At 43.9% G+C, this 27,174-nt stretch overlaps 1 protein-coding gene across 4 annotated transcripts in view; it reads left to right on the plus strand.

Moving 5' to 3' along the window:
• Positions 1-27,174, plus strand: part of LOC138249738 (beta-arrestin-1) — a 702,383-nt gene that overhangs the window by 531,367 nt on the left and 143,842 nt on the right. For all 4 annotated transcript variants that reach the window (XM_069203796.1, XM_069203797.1, XM_069203794.1 and 1 more), the window contains exon 4: positions 14,376-14,420. In XM_069203796.1, coding sequence (XP_069059897.1) covers positions 14,376-14,420 — 45 coding nt within the window. The remainder of the gene's footprint in view (positions 1-14,375; positions 14,421-27,174) is intronic.

The raw sequence follows: 27,174 nt of genomic DNA on the forward strand, positions 1-27,174 counted from the left end.
CAAGCTGGAAGTGAGCACTGATGAGTTTTCAGCATGTAACTTCATACTGGCCAATGGGGCTACCAGCCTTGCTGCAATGAAAATTACAATGTGGGGCTTTTACTGTCAGGACATATAAATTCATCAAGACACATGTCCTTTTTTAATATAATTCACCCTGCCTTTACCGAATTTTAGGCTTACCTTAGGGGTGACCGATAAATATTAAAAAGGAAGATTGGGCTCTCTCAAGGACTGAAATGGCAAAGTTTACAAACCAATACGCCAGTCTAAAACGGCAGCCTGGGAGTCATGCTTTGCTCTTTCATGCTTGCAGTGGTACACTAGGTGCTTCAGTCCATGAGTGACATTTGACTTATAGACCTTAGGTACTGCTGGTACCATATACTAGGGATTTAGAAGTAAGTTAACCGATGTCTCTCAATTGCACATATACATTTTAAAGATTAGAGCGCTGTAATTAGGGTCTTGTTAACAGGTCCCAATGCACTTTCTGAGTCAAACACCTAGCAGCATCAGTCCAACAATCTGGGGGTGATCATGCAAAAAGAGGCTTTTCCTTACATTGGACCTATAAGCCAGTCCACATTCTGTGGTTCTGTATTGGTGCCTTAATGTATGTGGCAATGAGTTCTGCTAATTTCCTCCACACTGACGAAAAAAAGAGATAGCTGGAATACTTGAATTATTCTCAGCCACTTGTAATTCCTCAAGGTCACACCCCAACCCATCATTATTTTTTCACAGAATGCCACCTCAGTTTATGCCCAGACATGGGTCCTGTGCACGCTTTGACACTGAAACGAAGCTATAACTGGCTGATGAGCCCTAACTAGGGCAAAACCAGTCCTAGTTTGCTTGTGTTCCAGCTCCGGGAGGACCTGGCAGTTTGGCTTGGATTGTTCCCATTGGAGCAGGGTCAGGACTCATCTGCACATGACTGGGTCTAAACTGAGGTGTCATGGTGTGCAAACAAAATGCTCTGGGAGTCGTTCCTGAGTAATTACTAGTGGATGACATTAATTCAATCATTCCATCCATCGCTTCTTTTGTATACCTTAGTTTGTCACCCTAAGTGGGAAAGATATGCTCAGATGCAGGTCCCAAGCACACTGTGTCACTGTGTCACTAGAACCAAGCTATACTTGGCAGATCAGTCCAAAACCGGTCCTAGCTTGTTTGTGTTTTGGCTCAGGGAGGATCTGGCCTGGCAGTTATGGCTAGACTGTTCCTACTGGAGCATGAACAAGATTGATTTGCATGTTGATGGTTCCAAACTAAGGTAGCATGGTGTGTAAAAAACAGTTGTCTGGGATGCAGCCCAGGTAATTACAATTGGCTGAGATTAATTCAAGCTCATCACTTTTGATATGCTAATTTCCCCCAGGCTGGGGCCAAACCTGCTGTCTGACTAAAGCTCTGTGGCCTGCACTGATTATATGTACCAAGCCAGATATTTGTGCATTCTTCCCTGGTGCCTCATTGAGTTTGGAAATCATTGTAGCTCCTTTCCTCTTTGGTGGAGCACTCTGCTTAAACTCTGTCCAGATTGTGTGCAGTTATCTGCCAGCTTGAAGATCTTAGAAATAATGTTAAAGAGTGCAGAGAAACCCACTGTACCCACCAGCAGAAGCCAGAGGGTGGCATTCCAAGGACCAGTCTCATAAATGCTGGTGAGCTGAGTAGTAACCCTAGCTATTGAGCACACACCCTTTGCATTAACATCAACATTATTTCATCTTTGTGGTTTAATCCTCAGTTATCACATATGACTTAACCTTGAACCTCTTTCTGGTATGCCAGAGAAGTGCCCACAAGACAGTAACAAGCTGCGCAAAAGTTGTGTTCTAGTTTCACTTAGGTGGATTACTTGTCAGTTTACATTGAGTTTCAGAACCACATCTGTCCCTGTCCTTTTGAAGATCTGTTCTTCCCGGATGTGGAAGCATTAATGAGGCCTAGGTAGGGTTTTCTCTTCATGAAATATTCACCTTTTAAGTATTAAGAATAGATTTGGCTTCAGATAATGCTTTGCTGATTAAATTGAGGTTTTCGTCATAATGCTTCTTTTGTATTGCACTTCATGCAATGTTAATAATGAACACGAACAGGTAGTCTTTACAAACATTATAGTAAATTTAATCAAACACAGAGACTCATCTCTCTTTGTCCTTACTTGGTCTCCTCCCCTACCAGCATATTGAGACAACCTCTGGCCTTTATAAAGAGATTAACAAGAAGCAATCAAAAAATTATATCAACACCATTGTTTCCCATGAGGGAGAGTTGTGGTCTGCACATTAGGATTATTGCAACCAGAATAGCGCTAGTCATAATTTACAGTGAGAAGATCGGTAGTAAGGTCTACTTTTGAAATACACTAGTCTTTGCTTCCTGTCAAAGGGCCAAAAAACTTTGAGTTGGCGAGCATTTGATTACTAATAGCACAGTGATTCGAATATCTGCCATTTTCGCAAGCAGAGGTGACACTTCAAATTCATGCATGAAACATTTTGTGTTTATCAAAAAGTGAGTACAATTATATATATATTCACTCACTCATATCCTAAGATTAAGAATTTGAATCAAGGGAACTATCTCAAAGTGGTGTCAAATATTTTCTCTGTCTTCAGTAAATCGATACTTAAAATTAGACTCCCTTCAATCAGTCACACTCGAAGTAAGATAAAACATTCCTCAAAGCTCCATTCTTTCACCTTAACATTTCAACTTATACATTGAACCTCTTGCCACAAAACCCCAAGACAAATCTATCTGCAAACAGCAATTTACCAGTGATACTCAACTGTACCTTTGAGTCTAGGATCCCACCAATATAACAAACCTGAAAATGGTGCCAGAGAGTTGAACTCTGTGTATTCTTCCTAGACAGCCTCAAACTATGGAGCTTATGTGTGACTTGATCCGCCTTCCCCGGGCAGGATGGGAGGGAGGAGCTGGACACAGCCTCACTTAGACCTGAATGGGCTGTGTCTTGTCCACACACAAAGAGCATCTCAACCCTGTGTTGTCACTCCAGACAGTTTGGAGCCAGGAAGGGGAGGAAGAGAATTCCTTGCACTTCAAAGCCATTGTCTAGAAGTTTCTCCCACCTTCCAGAACCAGGGCACTGTGGGATAAATACTAGACCTCAGACACCACCACCACAGTACACTTCTGGACTTGTGGATGCTTTGCCAGGAAGGACTGCTGTGCTTCTGAAGAACGGCAACTCTGCTGCTGTGTGGTTTGGATCCATCACAAAGTCTCGCATTGCTTCCATAACCCATATCGCCTTCGGACCCACCGCTGCAAGACATATCCCTTGCGCAGGCCCTCACATCTCTCACCAACAGCAGCTTCGACGATGACTCCAGACTCCTCATTGCAGCTCTTCGGAACATTACTCAGCGCCCCAACTGCACGTCATCCCCAAGCCCAGACTTCTCATTGTAAGACGCATCAACATGTCGATGCAACAGGATCTCGAATTGCAGCCTTGTTGCATCTAGGAACCAACGCATCACCTCAGTTGTGCAACATCTTTTATCGGATCCATGCAACGCTCCGCAAACTAGTAATAAAGGTACTTTTGTTCAGCGAGCCTAACGGGTCCCTGTAGCAAGCCCGAGCTCCATCACAGTCGGCGTGAACTTGTAACTTTGTCCCGGTCCAGCGCGACCAGCTGTACACAGTTGGCACTTTATGCCTTTTGGTGCTCTTTTTACCCAAACATTTAAAATTCAATGTCTCTGGTTCTACTAGTTGGATGTTTGTTGTTTTGGTCTTGTTTTATTTATTAAATTCTACTATATTAATCTAACTCTGTTTAGGGCTCCTTTTGTGGTGTGTTGTCTCTGTTACTATTTGAAGTATTGCATAAATACTTTACAACTTGCCTCTAAGTTAAGCCTGATTGCTCTGGGCCAAGCTACCAGGGGGTTGAGCACAGGTTAATTTGAGATTTGCTTAATGTATTGCATATGATTTTGGTTGTATGCATGCATAATATTGGCTATTTTAGAAAAACTATGTTGAATGTGTTTGAATTTATTAGTAGGTGCAGTGGCATGAATTATTAGATTTGTAGACATAAGGTGGTGTGTGATGACGTATGATGGTGGAACTACTGTCCAACTACCTGCTACCTTTTTTGTGTGTGCCATACGCAGTCCCTGTATAGCTCCCTGTGTCCCCGTGGCCTCTATAGCTTTCTGCCACCCCGTGATGTTCCACTCTGCCTCAACCCCGCAGCCCCTTTGTGTGCCATCCTGCCCTGCTCCTGCAGACCGTGTATGTGCTCATGACCTCCTGCTGTTGCTACTTGCCCCTACCCCACCTGTATTCCCTCTTTAGGCCAACTACAGCACCTATGTGCCCACCACCCTAATACACACGCTGTGTGCTGCCCTTTAATACACTGCAGTCCCTCTATATATGCTCCTTCATCCCGCAGCCCTTCTAGGTGACATCTGTCCCTGTTGTAGTGCCTCTAAGTGCCTACCTCCTCCACCTCCTTTGGTGTTCCCCTATTTGCTTCATTGGTGATGATTAGGTTATGTCAATGTGTGGTTTGGTTAGGTTTTTTTCTTTTTACAACCCAACTTTGCCTAGTAGCAGGGGGATATTAGGGACACTTACCACTCACGCATTGCCTGTGGCAGAGGTTAGTGTGATTACTACACCTGTCTTTTTCAAGAGCAAATTAAGTGTGTGCCCTCACACCCCTCAGCCTTGTCCAAGGGTGAAGGGGTTGTCAAAACTAAATTAAACCTGCTTTGCGTAAGGGCAAGTGGAGTTCAGTGCTGAACTTCACCCATACCTGCGAGGTGGCGGGGGCTATTTTCCCCTTTCACCCTCTACCAAGGTGAGAGAATTTATATGGACATGTCACTCTGGGGTATTTTTGGGGGGTATTTTTCTAGCTCCCCTTTGCTACCTCGATGGTGGTAGCTAAGGCAAGGCTGAGGAGGAAATAAAGCAAACTCTGCCTCCCTGGTTCTTGGCCAATGCAGGGCAAACACCTTCTCCTTGGCCGCTTGACCATACCAGGAGGTTTAATTTTTTTAACCAGGGTGTGTGTGTTTCCTACAGTCACGGCCAGGGCCAAGAGATGGGGCCAAACCATTTTTTTACCCCATATCTCTCCCCAGCCTGAATTCTTTGTACCTGTATTTCTTTTGGTCTGTGTGTGTCACAGGCTGTTACTCTGCAGTCCTCTGTGTATTTAGCCTTAATGCCTGTTGGTCTATGTATTAGTTGTCTCTGTTTATGTCAGTTTCTCTGCTGGAGGGTCTAATGGTGTGTGTGTATAGGTCTCTGTTGGTGTTTTTGTATTTATTTGCATGGATATCTTTTTACATGTGTAGCTCCATCTTCAATTGTGTATTTAATTATGCTGTGTGGGCATTAGTTTCTTGTCTCAGTGTGCAGGTACTATACTTAGGCCCCTGGTTTTGTGTTTGTTTACTACATATAAGTTGAAAGAAAAATTACCTGTTTCAATTATTACATTAATTTTTGGAAATGGACAAATGTTCATTTAAAGTTAGAATAAGAGTTAAAAAGTGACAAGATTAAGTAACTGAGCTTAAATAGCTGTAGGTGTCCATGTTTTTGTACTATGAGAACAATGCGTTCGAATGAGTATTTTTGTCTTACAGAAGGCTGCTTAATGCACCCTAAGCCTTTGAATTAATGACCTTTTCAGGTTTTACAACTGTGGAAATGCAGGTTGCAATGTATAAAGTGTACTTTGCGAGTTGGAAATGTCTTTCTTAATTACAAAATACACTTTGGGGGTCAGTATGACCCTGGTGGACTGCAGTAATTTGGGGAAAGGTACTGCCAACAGGCTCGCGGTGCCTTTTCCCAAATTATGACATTGGCGATTTGCTTCAAGCCAAACCGCCAATGTATCACTCCGTCCGCCAGGGTGGTACAGCCGCCGGGCTGGAGTCTTCAGTCTCCAGCCCAGCGGCCGTCACAATCCTACCCTCGGGATTATGACCCCGCCTACCGCCATGGTTTTCGTGGCAATCTTACCGTCACGAAAACCATGGCAGTAGCCACTATCAGTGCCAGGGAATTACTTCCCTGGCACTGATAGGGGTCTCCCCTTTCCCCCTCCCCCTTCCACTCCCGACCCCCCCGACATCAACACACCCACACTCACACACATACACACTCATACACACATGCATGCCCACATCCACCCATGCATGCACACATACATACCCACACCCCGCAACACACACTAACATACATTGTAGCACACACGCATTCACAACACACAACATACACGTACACTCACATTCATTCATTCACACCCGCATGCACACATACAAAAATAGACACCCCCCAACACAACACCCCCACACACTCACACAACACCCCCCCACCCCCTCTCCTGTCAGAGAACCCGACTTACCTGTTGTCAGGGGGTCCTCTGGCAGGAGACGGGACGTGGCGCTGCTGCCAGCAGCAGCGTCCGCCAGAAAAACACCGCCAGGCCGTATCATGGCTCATGATACGATGGGCAGTGTTTTTCTGACGTGGCGCTGCTGCTGGCAGGAGCGCCACCTTACCGCCGTCTGCCGCCATGACCGTCGATGGAATACCACCAGCCTTCTGGCGGTATTTCGTCTACGGTCATAATACGGTTTGTGGTTGATTGCCATGGTGACTGTATGTTGGCGGCTGTCGCGGTGGCAGTAGGCAGTATTTACCGCCAATGTCATAATGAGGCCCTTTGTGCCACATAATGACTTGGAAAGAAAGGGGGCTTGTAATGGGCACCCGCATCTCTTATGCAAGTTGAAATGCATTGTACCAATGGTTTATGACTGTGGATGATCAGTTACTGAGACCCTTTAGCGTCCACCTTTTGAATGGTGTTCGTCAGCATTTAGAGAGAATACAGTAGTGTAGGGGACTGGTAAAATTGAAGTTGGAGGTTCATGGAATGTAAATGGAGGGACTTAAGTCTTATGTCCATTGTAGGCTTCCATCCACGCATCCTCAGCAAACCATAATGTTTGGATTACTTACCGGTAATCTTCATTACTCTGATTCCTAATTCTTCGTCCCATTACTTATATTAACTCCCTCCCTCCTTCTCTTTTAAGGAGTGGCCATGGAGAATTAGTATATCATCATGTTCTTTGCCCTCGTCTCCCTTTAATGGTATTTTTTTCTTTTTTTACTTTATAGTGTTCTTGCTAAGTGTGGTAGTGGTCATGCCTCACCTCATGAGGTGCATATAGTAGGAAATAAGATGAGGAATGGATGAGGAGGCAATCATTGCTTAATTTATAAATAAACATGTGCCAGGGCTCAAAGTATTGTTCCGGGGGCCACTGCCTCTTTCATTACAGCATAAATGTTTCCTACTAAATAGCACACTCCTTTAACTCTGACATTTTGGACACTTCCACGTCACCCAAAACAGTAAGAATGATATGGACGTGCTAGAATTATGTTTTAAATTCATATTTAATTGTTAAACTGATGTGCTTCCCTAGAAAATGGGCATACATTGCCACTGTATCATAGACTGTCATAAGTAAGTACCGGTATTAACAATTCAGTGCCTGTGCCGATCACCAGCGCAAATTAAGCACTGACCGTAGGGCTTTGCGCTGCAGGGTGCACAAAAAAGGGCTTCTGCCTCATACATATTAATGAGGCAGGAGTTTTTATTAGTTTCTGCACATGTGCATTTTGTTCTGCGACTGGTTACTATACCAATAGTAGCGCAATATGAAATAAAACTTGCATACTAGTTGCAGTGCAAAAACAGACTGCACGCCTTAATTTATACAGTACAGATGTGAATACCCTTTTACCGGTTCAGTCGATGTGGAATAATTTATATTTTAAAGATTAAATTATAAATAATGAATGGTATGATTTGCAATTCAGGTGATTAAGGATGGCAATGGCCATGATTATATAGTATAAAACAAATAAATACCCTTAATTATTGGAAAGAATAGCTTTGTTAGTGCTAATTTTGACCTGTGTTTGATGTAAGAATGACATTCAAACCAAAGCTTCTGGCTTCTATGGTTTCTAAACTATAAATCCAATATCAGTCAATGAGGTTTTGTAAAGAGCATTTAATCACCCGACAGCGTATGCAGGCGCTTACAGCCCCCTGAGAAAGCAGTGTAAAAGAGGGAAAAGCAAGGAGAAGGTACACAAAAAAGGAGGAAAAGGCAAGGAGAAAGCAGTGAAAACGAGGAAAAAGCAAGAAAAAGGCACACAGAAAATAGGGATAAAACAAGGAAAGCAGTGGGAATGAGAGAAAAGCAAGGAGAAGGCACACAAAAAAGGGGGCAAAGCAAGGAGAAAGCAGTGAGAACGAGGGAAGAGCAAGGAGAAGGTGCACAAAAAAAAGGGGAAAAAAGCAAAGAGAAAGCGGTGAGAATGAGGGAAAAGCAAACAGAAGGCACACAAAAAATAGGGGAAAACAGCAAGGAGAAAGCAGTAAAAATGAGGAAAAAGCAAGGAGAGGGAACAAAAAATTCAGGGGGAAGCAAAGGGAAATCAGTGAGAATGAGGAAAAAGTAAGGAGAGGGAACAAAAAAAGGGGGGGAAAGCAAGGGGAAAACAGTGAGAATGAGGGAAGAGCAGGGAGAAGGCACTCCTCAAAAAACGGAAGAAAAAGCAAGAGGAAGACACGGGCAAGAGTGATGTAGCAGCAGGAGGAGAGCTGGTGCCTTGCACGGATACAAAATCATAAAGATTGGCATCAAATAAAAATAAAAGCTTCTCAATCTTCATACATCCTTTGGTGTGTTAGATGTGAGGTCCTAGATTAAGTAAGCAATGTGAATTGTCACACAATCATTATGGCAAGTTGTTTAAAAGATAAATGGATAAAATCCTGGAATATGGTCAAGATTTGCTTCAGACTCCTGATGTCAGAGGCCTTACTGTGAAATCATTTCTCTCTATCTGACTTATGAGTCTGAAGGAGACTGGAAAAGACTGCTTGGGATTTACCAGTAGCCACATGGGATGCACAGCATCCTTCCCCCTCACTTGAACATTGACTGCTAGCACCAGAAGATACCCTCACTGATAGTCAGCCGTGCTGGACAAGGGAGAGGGACTGCTATGACAACATTGGAGTCTCTTCAGCTCACACTAGGGTGATTGGTATTGCAGCCACAAATTAAGACTGCATATTTTGATTGGCTGTCCAAATGACAATATTCTCCTGAGCATGTTTTTATTTCGAATAAGATCAACATCGTGAACAGCCTCTGCGGATCAGATAAAGTGAACAGGATAAGTGTTATTTTGAGACCGAGCTGGGACATGGCTTTAGGCTGATTGGGATCACTTAAATATTCAGAACTTCGACAGTGATATTTTAACATTGTTTTGTGGTAACACAACATCAGTGTTTTCTTAAGGATTTTTAGGGCCCTTGGCAAGACATATTTTGGGGCCCCTGTTCATAAGAAATTTGAACATAATTACTCATTTTCTGTTAATTGAATCTTTCATGATGCCAAACAAATTTTCAGAACCACGCAAAATAGTTGAAATGTGTTTTTCCAGGACCTCCAAAAATCCTTAAGAAAACACTGACCAAAGAGAGACAGACTCGGAGGGGGAGGTAGGCAGACAGAAGAGAGGCTGGGATATTCAAATAGACAGAGGTAAGCTAGATAGATAGAACCTTTACTTTACCGTGAGCTACTTGGAAGGTAGGGGCCTCAGGAATTGCCCGCTAAGTCCATTCCTTAAAATGTCTCTGCACAATACCATAACACCGAAACATAACAGTTAACAAAACACAATGTATCAGCAAAGATCACCATCTATCTACATGTCATTTGCAACTGTTGGGCTTTAGCCATAGATATACTTAGCACCATTGAAGAGAAATTCTCTTACAAGTTTTCTTCCATTTTACTCATAACCTTTATACCCCAGGTGAATTGGAACAGTGATATGTTTTTTCTCGCTTCGGAATGAAAATTGTGTTTCTTTTGCTGGACTTTACCTGCTTTTAGATTAGAGCAGCAGGTGCTAGTGATTGTGTGGGTTTTTATTAATCCTAGATACAAATTACCAGCTGCCCTGGCCACAGTCTTATCATTGTCTATATGGATGCTGAAGCTGTATTTAAAAAGAGAGGATGATGGATCAGAGTGTGTTTCTGTTCTTTTTAATTTAAATCGAATTGTAATAGTTGTTTTCTTTATAGTGAGGTATAACCAGCTCTGTTTCATGCACCATTGTATCTTTGCCAGATCCTCCTCCAGAAAAATAAATACCTGAGGGCAGCCATCCACATCCAGACATGCAAGTGTTGGCTATTGTCCCAGAAAATCAATGATGCTGAGAGCATGCTTTACGTCTATACCTGTCAGTGGTGCTGGAACCACTTTCAGATTGGGGATGCTGCCAATAATGTTACATTTCTAAATTCATAGTGATTGTGAAAAATCCAAGCGTCACACCAAAAAACATGCGTAGTAAATGTACCACACCAATTCATTAGCAGAATGGTAAGGGTGTGGCATGTATGTGGACAGTGGTGCATTTTGGGGCACTGTTATGAGTGTGCATCGTCATTTACAGACAGCACATTTTACGTTGAAACGGCCACTAAATTCGCACAGGCATACAGTTTTATTGGTAAAACTATGTAGCACTCAAACAATAGTGAGTGGAATTTGGTTCTTATCACATAGTTATCATTTGCGCGTCATCAAGTAATGCGTCCTGATTTGTTTTGATCCTATTAAAATCTTTGTTTTCATCAAACTTCAGAATTACAAGAAAATGTGCTTCATTTGTTCCCTCTTAATTGCAGATATATTTTGAAATGTGTATCATTTATTTACAGGTACCGTATTTTCCGGCGTATAAGACGACTTTTTAACCCCTGAAAATCTCCTCAAAAGTCGGGGGTCGTCTTATACGCCGGTATACGGCGTGCCGAAACTTCAGGGACAGGCGCCCTGTAGCTGAACCACCGTACGCTGCATTTGGAAATGAATTCCAAGCGTACGATGGGTTCCGCGTCCTCGCTGGCAGTTGTCTGGGCAGGCGCGTGTTCCTGCGCATGCCCCAGGCTATTCAAAGCGCGCTATTACGGTACCATAGAAACAACATTTGTTTTCTGTTTTCTGTTTCTTTCTTCTCGCGCATGGCACATGTTAGGAGATTACCATATAGTAACGGCCATTTTCGATTGGGATATGACAATATTATAAAAAAATATACATTTTGACCGCATTTAACTTTGGTTGTACTGCAGTTTCAACAATCTTAAATATAATATTCATTCTCCGTGATTGGCTGGTTGTTGTATTGTTGGTGATTCTGATGGAAGGCAATCTGGTGAGCAGATACATGTGGTGGTGAATACAGTACAGCACAGCACCAGTACCAGTACCAGTATCTGTACCAGTTCATACAGTACAGCACCAGTACATACAGTACAGTATACAAATGGCTAACAGACAAGACCCCATCCTGGCTCCACCAGCAAGAAGAAAGAAATATGAAGCCAGTTTCAAACTTAAAGTTGTAAACTTTGCCATGGAACATAATAACTGTGCTGCTGCAAGACAATATGGAGTAACAGAAAAGATGGTTCGGGACTGGAAAGCAAATGAAAAAGCATTAAGGAGTATGCCAAGGGGTAAGTGTGCATTAAGAAGAGGCACCCCACATTGGCCAGAACTCGAAAAACATGTAGCAGACATGGTGAATGAGCATCGCCAAAGTGGTTATATAGTGACACGAAATCAAATACTTTTGTTTGCCCTTCAGTGGGCCAAATCTAACCCAGATCACAGCAACAGATTTAAAGCCACTGTATCCTGGTGTACTAGATTCTTTGAAAGGCATAATCTGGTACTGAGGCAAAAGACGAAAATTGCACAAAAATTACCTGCAGATCTTGAAGCCAAAGTAAATAGTTTCCATCGATATGATATACAACAGCGCAATAAACATGGCTATGCGTTAAGTAGTATCGGAAATATGGATGAAACTCCAATGAATTTTGATATGGTTGGAAATAGAACTGTCCATCCAAAAGGTGCAAAAACAATTTTAATTAAAACAACAGGACATGAGAAGTCCAGTTTTACAGTGTACTAGCATGCACAGCTGATGGTGCCAAACTGAGACCAATGATTATTTTTAAAAGAAAAACAATGCCGAAACTCAAGTTTCCTGTTGGTTGTTTTGTACATGTACATGAAAAAGGCTGGATGGATGAAGAAGGGGTAAAGCTATGGCTTGATAATGTATGGAGCAGGCGACCAGGTGGACTCAAAAACGTAGTCTACTGGTGTGGGATATGTTCAGGGCTCATTTAACTCCCAGCACCAAGCAAAGGCTGGCAAGAATAAACACAGATGCAGCAGTTATTCCTGCAGGATTGACATCGTTGGTACAGCCACTGGATGTGTGCCTAAACAAGCCATTTAAAGATCGCATTTGAGAACAGTGGAATGAGTGGATGGTTAGCGGCGAAAAGTCATTCACAAAAGGAGGAAACATGCGTGCTCCACAGTTGGATGTTTTGTGCAAGTTTGTCATAAAAGCCTGGAATGATATTGATGCAGAAACAGTAATCAAGTCTTTCAAGAAGTGTGGCATATCAAATTCATTAGATGGTATGGAGGACGACTACTTGTGGCAAGATGAAGAGAAAGCCGAAGCTGAGACCACACCATCTGATACGGAATTAGATCCATACGATGACTGCCTTACAAATGTACCACAAGATGTAATTGATTTACTTATGATATCAGATGACGAACAGGAGGATTTTGAAGGCTTTTAAAGAGAAACTGTCAAGCCAGCAAGTCCTGTAAAAATAGCTAGGAGTTATGATGGGCGTTGCTGACTCCCCAGGATCTTGCCCGGCACTTGCTCTCTCTCTCTGTTTGTTTGTTTGTTATCTTCCTCCTACCATCTTCAGTTCCAATTTGGTTGACAGCTTAGAAAACAAACAGCATGGCAGTTTCCATGGGTTTATTGTCTTATCCTTCCTTTCAGCTTTAGAGTGAATTAGGAAAAGTTTAATCCACTTGCACTGTTTTATGTTTACATGTTTGATGACAAACAGCCTTATGTTTATAAGTGACAGTTTTCTTACTACGTACCTGCATGTCATAAGTATTTGAATTTAAATTACCATATTAAAATCAAATCTGATGTTTTTTAATTTTTATTTGGTGTGCGTTGGAAGAGGGGTAGTCTTATACGGCGAGTATAGCCCAAACCCTATATTTTAACAGGAAAAGTAGGGGGTCGTCTTATACGCCCAGTCGTCTTATACGCCGGAAAATACGGGTATTTATATGTTGCTGTGTGCTAGAAAAAAGCTGACAACCTACATAGCCTTTTTCCCTTCCTGTACCGAAGCAAGATTGTTACCTAGGTCACTTTTACAAATTCTTCTCACATTTCAGTCAGAGAAATACAAATGAACACGTTTCTGAATAACTAATAATTTTCCAGCATGACATTTGACCTTTCTCTTTGAACTCAAAGAAAATGTGACAAGATAAACACAAAATCTAAAGGCATTTTTACTGCTATTTCACATTCTGGACTCCAGCTTGGCTATTTGCAGCCCCCAATCACCCCTACTCCCAGGTCCTATGATACTTTTGAAAGAATACTGGTACAATATCAGTATAATATTCATCAAGGGACAGTGTTGTGCTCGGAATTAGTTGTAGAACATGTCTATCCAAAAATAATTAAAAGCACATTGGTGGTCCACCAGCGCTGTGCTAAGATTATATAAACATAGGACCTCTTCAATGTGAGATAGGCATACCACCATCATGGGGAACAGATCATCTTAGATCAAGATCTAAGCTGCATTTTCTCCTGCCCGGGTCAGAATTCAGATTTATGTACCTGTATGTAATTAGTTTCAGAACAACTGAATGGTCATATGCTCTATTAGTATTTTAACTAATTGCCTACTTATGTTAAAATCATTCTCCACACTCTAAAGTTAGCACTTTCACTGCTAGATCTTCAAAAGCAGAATTTCAGGAAATGTCCAACCGTTGTCATTGATGCCTCCTATCACATCTCCATGTTGCTAGAAATAATCATTGTGTTTACTCAAATCTTAGTATCTACCTGTAAATCTGCATTCCTTATCCTGTAGAACATCTTTCAATTATAGCACATGTGCAGAATTAATATATTGTTGCATCAGCATCTGTCATGTAATGAGAAAATTGAAATAGACAATTGATATGGATCCCAAGGCGCTGTGTAAATATGTAGTACAATTACAATCATTGTTTTACTAAACTTGTTCATATATAACACACTTATGTGATCTTCTCATGTTTATTTTCTTATAGATGGTGTTGTCTTGGTTGACCCTGAATATTTGAAAGAGAGAAAAGGTAATATTTTCCAATTTGTTATTGATGATTTTATTTAATAAAATGTCATGATACATGTCTAGGTGGTAATCTTATTGTTTAAGGTCTCATTGTACCTATTAAAAGTTGGTAGGGTTTATAGATGTTCTACAGTGGCAACATTAGTATGACAGCGTGGAAATAGGAGGGACGGGTGGGTATTCACAAGAGTCATTCGTATGATTCTTAAGAAAGAGAATCATTTCACAAACTATGAAATTGTTACTAAATGAAGTTCATTGACACTCCAAAACATGGAGCAGATTCATTTGTCACTATTTTGTCTGTTTGCGTAAAAAGAAATGGAGCAAATAGGATAGTCTTCAAACTTAAACTGTGGACCAGGGCAAGGCAATGGAGCACCTTAATTTTCCATTATTTTCAGTCAGTTTACATAATATGAATTAAAGTACATTGATTTTTCTAATGACTGAGTTCGCATGAAGAAGAACTATTTAAAATTAAATCTGTTGTTTCTATGTCTTAATAGCAAAATACTGCTTCTCTCTACACCTCTCAACCACATCCTAATAACCACCATATTGAGTTTGTCTAGAAAAGTTTTTTAAGGATTTTAGATACGTTCTTTTTCAAGTTTAGGTGTTTGTTGTGTTCTACATTATTCTTAAAAGAGAGGCAGTCGTTGTAGCTTATGTCAACAGTTCTTAACCTGGAGTCCGCAATTTGTGTAGTTATTTAATGATATTAGCAAAGTAACAAAGTACATCTACATGAAGAAGGAAAATGTAAAACTTAAAACTTTAAAACACCTATGAAAATGTGGAAGAATTTGAAACTGCATGCTAACATTTACGTTGGTATCCTTAGCTTGATTCTTAAGAGCAGGGCCAGCACAGTAAGTGGAATCTGGTTTGGCTGACTGGTGGTCTCAAATGAATGTAACAATAAAAAGTAAGCATGTGTTAGGAACAAAAGTTGGAAAGTGATTGCTTTGTCTTTTAGAAGTAGAACTATATTTGGAAAAGCTCCAACCTTCCCATTAAATTTAAGAGTTCATATTTTTGTATTTTTTTTGTGTGGACTAAATAAAGTATTTGATCATTTGTGTATTTATTTGATGTGTTTGTCACAGAATTTTTATGCATTGTTTTGAGATTAAAAGTCTAAACATTAATTAGGCCAGGGCTCCTGGAGTACAGTAGTGGTCCAGTTAGAGTCCAAAGAAGTCAAACGTTTAAGAACTACTGTCTTCCATCCTTTTATAAAAAAAGTACTAATGTGTCAGTCACATTTTAAAATTGATCATGGTTTTAAATTAAATGACCAAATGACTATTGAAGGATATCCTTTTATAGAAATATGTACAGGTTGGGATGAAACTAGACCTTAACTCCTCCCTAGAGATCAGTGTGGAACAAAGTAGGGTGGTCCAGTGTTGCCCTAGGAGAGCCAGTGCCATGTTTTCCAGATAACCACTTATAGTAGAATATATCCCACTAGACTAATTTTAATATATATCATTCCAAGTGTCATGTTATGTTATATGTTATGTGTACTAGTATAGCACACAACTCTCCCAGGCATGAATCCACCATCTATGGATCACTGTTGAACAAAATAGAACAAGAGAAATATATGTAAATCTCTAGTATTGATTTCATTGCTACAAGGAACAACTTGGGATGAACAAGTCTCCGTTTGTTGTGTAATTTGAGTGCTATTTTTGATGTTCTTCACTGTTAAGAAATTAAGTTTAAAAATGTACATTCACATTGTGCTTATTAAAATGTTCGATCCCAGAAGACATTTGCAAAATGCACCGTTTCTGTATAAATCAACAGGTTCTTGATTCCTCTAGTTTCTCCATTGCTGTGGGGACTTTTAGTAGCATGGAAAGATTCCTATATTCTTCTGATCATTAGGTCGAGGGTAAGCGTACGACCTCTTGTATACTTTTAAGTATACTTCTTCTTTGGGCTTTCAGCTATTTCATTTGTTAGTTTCAGTGTCATTTAAAAATCCTTGCTTGCCGGTGGTCAGACATGCCTCTTTGTCCCACCTTCTTCTGTGTGGGAGTGGGATCCAGCTATTGTATAATTATGCTTTGTCATGTTAACTGGTCTGTAGGGGACTTTTTAAAACTTTGTTTCCTGCTCCTTTCCAGGAAAGCTTCCCTTTTCACTTGGAGAGCATTCTTCCTTTGAGCGTAGCTGTAAACAAGGCTATACATCAGACTGTTATCTTGGTCCCATTATGTATTTGTGGGCTTTCTGCACCCTATCTCAGCTGCCTGGCTCCTGCCCTTACTTGGCTTGGTTTCTTTACCAAGTGTGCCTGCCTGTGTGCTGAGAGCAAGGGTGGAGGATCGCTTGTAATTGCTTATAGACTAGGCACCCAGCTCTACCAGGGTTCCACAATCCTTAGAGACAGTGCCCACTTCTGCTCCATACTAGCATCCCACTTGCAGCTCCATCAGTGCACCTCCGTTCATACACTCCAAGCCCTCAGCTGTCCCAGTGCCAGGAACCCCACACACGCCGTCTGCCAGAGCACCTCAGTTCACGCAGTCAGTACACTCTGCTGCTCCAGTACTGGGACCTCGGTCACAGCTCTATCAGTGCAACACAGTTCACACACTCAAAGCCATCAGCCGAGCCAGTGCCAGGAACCCCACACACACTGTCTGCCGGAGCACCTCAATTCTCGCAGTGAGTACACTCTTCTGCTCCAGTACTGGGACCTCGGGCGCAGCACCATCAGTTCACCCCAGTTCACACACTCCAAGCCCTCAGCCGTGCCAGGGCAAGAACCCCACACACGCCACCTGACAGAGCACCTCAGTTCTTACAGTCAGTTAACTCTGCTATTCCAGTACTAGGACCTCAGGCTCCATCAGTGCACCTCAGTTCTACGCTGGTGAGGTCACTTCTTTTCCTATACAGGGACCCCGCTCACATACAGTTCCATTAGATCAGCTCAATTCTAATATTCAGTCCCACTGCCAAGCCAATACTGGACCCGAAAGAGCAAAACACAGCTCAGCCAGTGCACCTCAAGTCTAACATCCAACACAACTGTTGATGGGAACCACCACAGCTCCCCCAGAATCCATCAATTCTAACATTCTGTGCACATTTCTTCTCACTACTAAGGCTCATACACACACACCCTTCAGGGCTCCTGGCTTCTGTGGTTCAGAGGCAATGCCACTCCCATACTGTGCCCCACTTGCAGCTTCCCCAGGGCACCTCCAGCCTAACCCTCATGATCTGAAGCACCCCAGTATTGCTGTATTGGAGTTCACGTACAACTCTGCTAATGCACTTTCTGCTGTTCTGCAGTTCCCCTTGCTGTTCCACACTCTGACTTCTGTTTGAGGACGTGGGGGAGCAAATTAAATCTATACTTAGCTGCCATCTTTATTTAGGAGGGTCTGTTTCACCTATCTCACTGCATTCTTTCCTTTACTCTGTTTACTCTCATTGTTTTCTTTCTCCCCCACTTTTCTCTTTCCAGCTCTTAAAATCCATGTTAACAGTTTCTTTCCACTGTTTATTTCTACTCCTGTCCCTTTTTTAAATTTCCTTCTTACTTTTGCTACCTCATCTTTCAAACTCGCAAAAACGTGGTTATTTCTTTCCCTGTTTCGTTCCTCTCTGTTTTCTTCATCAAGTGTTCATTCTTTCACTATTTTTTTCTCTTCCCTTCATTCTTTCTTTGTCTTTTTTATTTGCTCTTTCACATTTTGTCTGAACTTTCTTCCTTTCTTTCTTTGGTGTTTTTCTTATCTTTATCTATCAATTCGCGTTTTACTATAAATCCCTCTTTTTCCCCATCTGTATGTGGAAGCCACAAGTTACTTGTTGCACCCCAAAGTGTCAAAGTGGTTTTCCCATTCTGTGTCTGTGGAAAATGTGTCAGTACATGCATGCCCTGGTTCTTTCACTGTTTGTTTCCCTCACCATCTTTTTTTCTCTACTGTTCATTTTTCTCTTTTTTTGACACTTCTTTAATTATTTGTCCTCTTTATCTTTCATCTGAAAGCTCCCTTCCCTTTTTTGTTTTATTTCTTTGTGACCCCTTCTCTTTCTTCCTTTTGTCTGTTGTATTCCTTTTGTTTCTCTTTTCTGCCCCATCCGCTTTCTCTCCTGAGGCCTAGTTATCAATGGAGCAAAAGGTGCAGTGGCACCGGGGCCCAAAGACCTATGGACCTCACTCAACTCTAATTACTGCTGTATTTTCCTACTGAAATTGCATCAACCATTTTCCTTCCTTACTCCAGGGCCCATGACACCTTTACTACGCCATTTTTCCTCTCCATCTTTACTCCCGGCTCCCTCGTTCCTTTCACCCTCCAATCCATCCCAAATTATATTTTTGTTATGGTATTTTGGGCATTACACTCTAATGCCAAAAGTTTATTATTGATAAAGGTTTATATGATAATTGTATACGTTTTAAGATAGAGGAAGAAGGTAAATCGAAGTGCCTTAGTTAAATGCTGAGCCACTGAAATTATATGGCAGGAAAAGACAAAATTATGAGGCAGGGTTGACCAATTTATGTGGCAAGAAAAGTCCAGTTATGAATTTGCAATGTCAATAGCTCTAACTCAAGAAAATGCGAGACCTATTGCATCGCAAATGCTTTTTTTTTTTTTGCTGAAGTCATTTTGTTGGCTTTAGGGCTCTGTGCACTTTACGTCTGCGGACCAGTGCTAAAGGTCATGTGCTCACTCCCTGAAACATGGGAACACTGGCTTACTCCCAATTGTCACATTTAATTTACTTATAAGCCCTTAGTAAATTAATACTACCTGCACCTAGGGCCTGTAAAGTAAATGCTACTAGTGTGTCTGCAGCACTTATACTGCCACCCACTTAGTAGCCTTTAAACATGTCTCAGACCTGCCGTTGCAGCCTGTGCATGCAGTTTTAAACTGCTGTTTTACTTGGCAAATTAAACCTTTTGCCAAGCCTAAACCTTCTATTTTAATATATATAAGTCACCCCTAGGGTAGGCCCTAATCAGCCCAGAGGCAGGCTGCAGCGTCCTTAAAAAGTTGGACATGTACAGTTACATTTTACATGTCCTGGTAGTGAAAAATTGCTAAGTTCATTTTTCACTACTATGAGGCCTACCCCTCCCATAGCACAACATTGGGTTACTTCATTTATTTAATATGTCCTAACTTTCAATTGGGAACAGGTAGGAAAGTAAGTTCGGTCTCTATAGAATAGTAATATAAATCCATCTTTAATGGTAAAGTTGGATTTTTAAGCACTTTTAGAAAGTTGTTCAAGCTATTTGGTACCCTCAGACGGAACTCTTCAATACACTCCTGGACCTGTGGACAGTACAGAAGAAGCACCCCCGCTGCACTGCTTGCTGAGCAGAAGACTAGACCTGTACCCTGCATCCCATGCTGAAATGACTACAGGGGCCTTTCGACTGACCTCCTGTTCTGAGCTACAGGGACACAACAAGCTCCAGAGGACTCCCTGCAACTGACCTGTTGCAGCAGACCTGCCTGGTACTGCAATTGGACTTGCCTGAGCTCTGGTGGCCTCTGCTTGAATAAATTCCTGATTGTCAGAAGTGCCTCCCAAGTCCTGGACTCTCGGTGCAGCATCATTTGAGCTCCTCCTTGAAGAAAATGAGAAATCCTAGAGTTTTGGGCCCTTCATGACCGCAAACAGTCCTGTTCGTGCCAAGATCTTCAACCCACTCCAAGCAAAGCTCCAGTGAACCCGATTCGTAGTGCTACAGCTGGTTTAACCTTGTCCCTATATCCAGCTCATGCTCCATTGCGCTCAGACTGAACTTGTGACATTCACCTGGTCTTGCATGACCAGATAACCGTGAGAGGCACTTTGTGCCTTCAGAAGCCTTTCTACCTAAAACCTTTAAATTTGGAAATCTCCAGTTCTACGAATTGGAGTTTTGTAATTTTGCATTTTATTTATTAAATTGTACTCTATTTTCCGAAGTTGGTGTGGGTTTTACTTGTGTTGTGTTTTCCCATTATTAATGTGTGGTGCATAAATACTTTACACATTGCCTCTAAGTTAAGTCAAACTGCTTTTGTGCCAAGCTACCCGAGGGTTAAGCACAGGTTAATTTGGGGTTTGCATATACTTCACCCTGACAAGAATTGTGTTTGCTGCTTGAGTAGAGTTTCACTCCCCTCAACCAGTAACCCAGTTTCCTACAAAATCTTATTACCCAAATTAGAAATGTTACTAACACATTTGGGGACTCCAACCCTTCCACCTCCACAGGTACTCTCACTCTCTTACCCTATAAACTATAAACTTTGCTTTACCAGCAGCCCTCTTGTTCCACCTTGTCTCTTCAGGTGACAGCTGCTACCTACTGCCAGACTGAACCCTGGATGATTTAGAGCCCACACATCTTACCTTCCTCTCATGTGATCAGGGAGGAACTAGCAGGCTCACTAATCAGCTGTATCTGCACAGTCTTTTGTTGAGTTAGAACATTTTTTATTTTTTTTAAATTATTTTGGCGAATTGCCTTTCATACAAAGAATTGAACAAGCATTGAACAATCCTAAAATTCAGATAAAATGCACTAATATCAATATTCAAACCCCCCCAGATTACATGAGAGAGTGATGCTATTCCTCCTAAACTTTATAAATCCACATAGTGGCTACCTGCAATTAGTAAAACTTGTTTGTTTTGGGATTTGCTACTGAAAACTTGGGAAAGTAGGTATAATGTTGCTAGTTATGTATTTCACCCATAGTTGCATATATTCATCTAATACAGTAGATTTTGGACTCCTCTGTCTCTCTTCAAACCCTTCGTTACCATATTGTTTTGCTAACCTTGGTTAGAGAATCTTTAATTTACATATAACTTTTTAGTCACCTAGAAATCATAATTTGAGTATCTCATTAAATTAACAATTTGTCTATGTTGTAAATGTGCTGATAAGAATATCAGCATGGACTTCAAACCTAAACTGTGGACCAAGCAAGACAATGGAGCAAACTAATTTTGCCTTATTTATCACTCAGTTTGCATAATAGGAATTAAAGTACATTGATTTTCAGATAAATGTGCAGATGACAATATCAGTGTGAACTTAACTCCCTGTTAGAAATGGGGTTTTTGGTTGGCAGTCAGGTTGCCCTCTGTCCAAGCAAGAACCCTCACTCTAGTCAGGGTAAGTCACACACAATCCAAAATCAGCCTGTGCTCACCCTCTGGTAGCTTGGCACGAGCAGTCAGGCTTAACTTAGAAGGCAATGTGTAAAGCATTTGTGCAATAAATCATACAACACCATAGCATAACACCACAAAAATACACCACACAGTGTTTAGAAAAATATATAATATTTATCTGGGTATCTTCAGGTCAAAACGATCAAAGTTGCAATACGAATTTGTAAAGATATCACTGAAAAGTGATAGAGAGTGTCTTAAGTCTTTAGAAAGTAAACAAAGTCTCTTTCAAACACAAAGTACCTGGTTTCTGGTGGAAAATCTCCTCAGAGGGCCACAGGAGAAGAGGTGCATGGAAAACTGGTGTGTGCGTCGATTTCTCCTCAGCACACACGGACTTGCGGCGTTATTTTCCACGCGGGGAGTCGGGTGTCGTCTTCCGGTGCGCGGACAGTCTCTTACTGTGGTTTGCGGGGAGTACCAGATGTCCCGGGTCTGTGCGTGGATTTTCCTGCTTGTTTTCCGGCTGCGCGTCGTTCTGCGGGACTGCGCGTCGAAGTTTCGATCTCACGGCAGGCGTCGCGTCGATTTCTCCGGCGGAGTCGGGCGGCGTTGTCCTTGCGAGGCCGTGCGTCAAAGTTTTGATCTCACGGCAGGCGTCGCGTCGATTTCTCCTGGGAAGTCGGGCGGCATTGTCCTTGCGAGGCCGTGCGTCAAAGTTCCGATCTCACGGCAGGCGTCGCGTCGATTTCTCCCGGGAAGTCGGGCGGCGTTGTCCTTGCGAGGCCGTGCGTCAAAGTTTCGGTCGTCCCGAAGACATTGCGTTGATCAGCGTCGGTGTGCGGCGTTTTTCTTGCCGCGGAACAAGCTGTGCGTCGAAAAGTTCGGCGCACGGAGCGTCCAAGAGGAAGAGAGAAGTCTTTTTGGTCCTGAGACTTCAGGGAACAGGAGGCAAGCTCTACCCAAGCCCTTGGAGAGCACTTTTACAGCCAGACAAGAGTTCAGCAAGGCAGCAGGCCAACAGCAAGGCAGCAGTCCTTTGTAGAAAAGCAGACCGGTGAGTCCTTTGAGCAGCCAGGCAGTTCTTCTTGGCAGGGTGTAGTTTCTGGTTCAGGTTTCTTCTCCAGCAAGTGTCTGATGAGGTAGGGCAGAGGCCCTGTTTTATACTAAGTTGTGCCTTTGAAGTGGGGGTGACTTCAAAGAGTCTCTAAGAAATGCACCAAGCCCCCTTTCAGTTCAATCCTGTCTGCCAGAGTCCCAGTAGGGGGTGTGGCAGTCCTTTGTGTGAGGGCAGGCCCTCCACCCTCCCAGCCCAGGAAGACCCATTCAAAATGCAGATGTATGCAAGTGAGGCTGAGTACACTGTGTTTGGGGTGTGTCTGAGTGAATGCACAAGGAGCTGTCAACTAAACCCAGCCAGACGTGGATTGAAGGGCACAACAAGATTTTAGTGCAAAGAAATGCTCACTTTCTAAAAGTGGCATTTCTAGAATAGTAATATTAAATCCGACTTCACCAGTCAGCAGGATTTTATATTACCATTCTGGCCATACTAAATATGACCTTCCTGCTCCTTTCAGATCAGCAGCTGCCACTTCAACAATGTATGAGAGCAGCCCCAATGTTAGCCTATGAAGGGAGCAGGCCTCACAGTAGTGTAAAAACAAATTTAGGAGTTTTACAATACCAGGACATATAACCACACAAGTACATGTCCTGCCTTTTAACCACACAGCACCCTGCTCTTGGGGTTACCTAGGGCACACATTAGGGGTGACTTATGTATAGAGAAAGGGGAGTTCTAGGCTTGGCAAGTACCTTTAAATGCCAAGTCGAAGTGGCAGTGAAACTGCACACACAGGCCTTGCAATGGCAGGCCTGAGACAAGGTTAAGGGGCTACTGAGGTGGGTGGCACAACCAGTGCTGCAGGCCCACTAGTAGCATTTAATCTACCTGCCCTAGGCACATGTAGTGCACTCTACCAGGGACTTACAAGTAAATTAAATAGTCAATCATGGATAAACCAATCAGTAGTACAATTTACACAGAGAGCATATGCACTTTAGCACTGGTTAGCAGTGGTAAAGTGCCCAGAGGTCCAAAGCCAACAACAACAGGTCAGAAAAAATAGGAGGAAGGAGGCAAAAAGTTTGGGGATGTCCCTGTCAAAAAGCCAGGTCCAACATGACCCCCTACCAGCCTAAAGCCAGGGGAGAACAATCACTATCCTGATGTACTTCCCTGTTTGAGGCGACAGAACAAGGACCCAGGCCCACAACAGCAGGGGCATGCTCCAGTTCTTCGCCTTCCTGACTCCAATTGGATCACTCTGTCCATACTCTCAGGGCCCACTAAGCCAACCCATGGGGAACCTTTCTCCTTACCTGCGGATCCCATCTGTGCAGCACCTAACCTTACTTTGCTCACAGATGTATCCCAGGTGCAGGATAGTACCACCATGACCAACACAGTGGTGTTGCCCACTCTACCCCCGGGGTGTGACACTTGTCCCCTCCCCAGGGATAACTCTGTCCACCCGGACAGCAAGCCACAGTGATTACTGACAGCTGCCAGGGATGAGAGCCAGGCCCCAGGCCTCTCAAAGCTCTCCAACCACTGTGGCTGTGGAGAGTGGGGGGCGGTAGCCCCGGGTGCTGGGCACCCTTTAACCACTCTCCCTTCCACCAGGTCAGGGATGACAGCCTGAACCTGGTCCTCCCCTCTGGGGCTCTGTACTCTCCCTCCTGGAGCGGTACCCCCAGAGTCCAACATGGTCAGGGTGCTTACAGAAGTCGCCACGTACCATTCCTCCACCAGTGCAGGGCTGTTAACCTGCAACTGGCCCTCCAACCTGGGGTCTATACCTTCAGGTTGGACTAGGGCCCGGGGTGAGGCTTCCCTCCCCCTGCCCTCCCTTCTGGGGTCCAGCACCCTCCAACTAGGAGTGGCCTCCTCAGAAGACAACATGGTAGGGGCACTGTTATCAGTAGCCCCTCCCTCCAGGTCCGGGGGGACACCCTGAACCTGGTCTTCCAGCCCAGGGTCTGTACCCTCAGACTGCATCACTGCCTGGCAAACCAGAACTTCCTGGGAGGCACACCTACCCCCCACCAGGTCAGAGTTTAACCTCTGCACCTGACCATTCAACTCAGAGTCACCACCCTGAAGTTGAACAATTGCCTGGCACGCCAGGACTTCCTGGAGGGCACACTGACCCTCCACCAGGTCAGAGTTTAACCTCTGAACTTGGCCATTCAACTCAGAGTCACCACCCTGAAGTTGAACAATTGCCTGGCACTCCAGGACGTCTTGGGAGGCACACCTACCTCCCACTAGGTCGGAGGTTAACCTCTGAACCTGGTTCTCCAACCCAGGGTCACCACCCTGAGGTTGAACAATTGCCTGGCACGCCAAGACTTTCTGGGGGGCACACCTACCCCCCACCAGGTCAGAGTTTAACCTCTGAACCCGGTTATCCAACCCAGAGTCGGCACCCTGAGGTTGGACAACTGCCTGGTACACCAGGCCTTCCAGGGAGGCACACCTACCTCCCACCAGGTCAGAGTTTAACCCCTGAGCCTGGTGCCCCAACCCAGGGTCACCACCCTGAGGTTGGGCAATTGCCTGGCACGCCAGGACTTTCTGGGGGGCACGCCTACCCCCCACCAGGTCAGAGTTTAACCTCTGAACCTGGTCATCCAACCCAGAGTCACCACCCTGAGGTTGAACAATTGCCTGGCACGCCAGGACTTTCTGGGGGGCACACCTACCCCCCACCAGGTCAGAGTTTAACCTCTGAACCCGGTTATCCAACCCAGAGTCAGCACCCTGAGGTTGGACAACTGCCTGGTACACCAGGACTTTCTGGGAGGCACACCTACCTCCCACCAGGTCAGAGTTTAACCTCTGAACCTGGTCATCCAACCCAGAGTCAAGACCCTGAGGTTGGACAATTACCTGGCACAGCAGGACTTCTTGGGAGGCACATCTACCTCCCACCAGGTCAGAGTTTAACCTCTGAACCTGGGTATCCAACCCAGAGTCACCACCCTGAGGTTGAATCTTTGCCTGGCATGCCAGGACTTCCTGGGGGGCACTCTCACCCCCCACAAGGGACACACCGTCCCCAAGGGCCACACAAGAGTCTGGTTGGCGCAGGTCTCCCGACCTCTGCCCATCCGGCAGAGTCTGGGTTTCCCCCAAACCAGAAACGGTTTCACCAGGGTCATTCCTGGGGGGCACTGCTCTCAGAGCTGTCCCCTGACTCTCAAGGTCCTCCACTGGGGTCTGCAATCCCCTCTCAACCCTATGTCTGGACTTCTGCACCCCCTCACTAGGAGGGGTACTGCCAGACACCAGAACTGTTAGGATGCTGGCTACAGTCACCCCCCCAAGTTCTTCTGACACTGCTGGGCTTCCCTCAAAAGGTGGCCCTACGGTACAGGTTAGGCTTCCCTCCTGGTGTTCCCTCATGGAACCCTCTAGGACCTGGGACCTACCTGGGACACTACAATCCTTTCCCACTACACTCGGTTGGGAACCACCTAGACCACTCCCTTCAGGAGCACCCCCAAATGCCTCTTCAGACTCTCTGGTACTCACCCAGAATTCTGCCTCCATTGTAAGTTCCCTGGGGTCAGAGAACTCACACTCCACCTGGTGTTGGCGTAGCTCTGGAAAATAAGGACCAGACATATGCTCTCCAGCAATTACATCACTCTGCCCTTCACATGTATTAACCACATCACCCTTTACCCAACCACCCAGTAACTCAACCTTGGAAAAGCACTCTACTTCACCCTCCTGAGACTGGTGAGACAGTATCTGTCTGTCCCTGACACTCAACCCATACTCTTCTGGTATGTCTCTACACTCTATATCCAGGACGTCCACCAGGGGGGAACCCTTTTCTCTGTCACTCTCTGCTAGAGTCAGTAAAGTGTCCCTCCCCCCAGTAGGAATATGACTCCCTGTGCCAGTTCCCCAATCCTTCTCAGGGACCCTGTGCATAACGGGAACTACCTCATACCCTTGAACCGCCTGGGGTGTGTCAACTCCCTTCTTCAAGTTGGGCACCACATCTCTGGGCTTGTGCCCTTCCTCAGCAGTACTAGATGCAAGATTTTTGCTGCCACCATCTGAACTGGACTCAGCCCTTCCGGCCTCCAGTTTCAGCTCTTTACAGCTCAGCTCTTGAGCTGCAATCTTTTCTTCTTCCAGGGCTAAGAGTCTTTTTGCCTCAACCTCTGCAAGATACTCCTCTAATTGTTGCTACTGTCGCCTTTGACCTCGGAGCCATTCATCTATTTCTGGGTCACTGTCCAAATCTGAGTAGTCTTCCTCCTCAGGTGCGTAGTCCTCCTCCTCATCTGAGGGGTACTTAGTCATTTGGTTTCTTGCTGCCTCTCTCTCTGCCCATCTTTCCTCCCCCCAAACTATGTAGTGATGGAGCATCTCTGCCTTAGTAGATCTCCTTGCTACAGGAAGGCCCCATTTTCTGCAAAGCTTCCTTAGGTCAGCCTTAGTGAGGTGGTCAGTACGAACAAAGAATGAGTAGGTAAGCAATCCCATTCTGATAAGATCT

The sequence above is a fragment of the Pleurodeles waltl genome, chromosome 8 (assembly GCF_031143425.1).
Source record: "Pleurodeles waltl isolate 20211129_DDA chromosome 8, aPleWal1.hap1.20221129, whole genome shotgun sequence".
NCBI lineage: Eukaryota > Metazoa > Chordata > Amphibia > Caudata > Salamandridae > Pleurodeles > Pleurodeles waltl.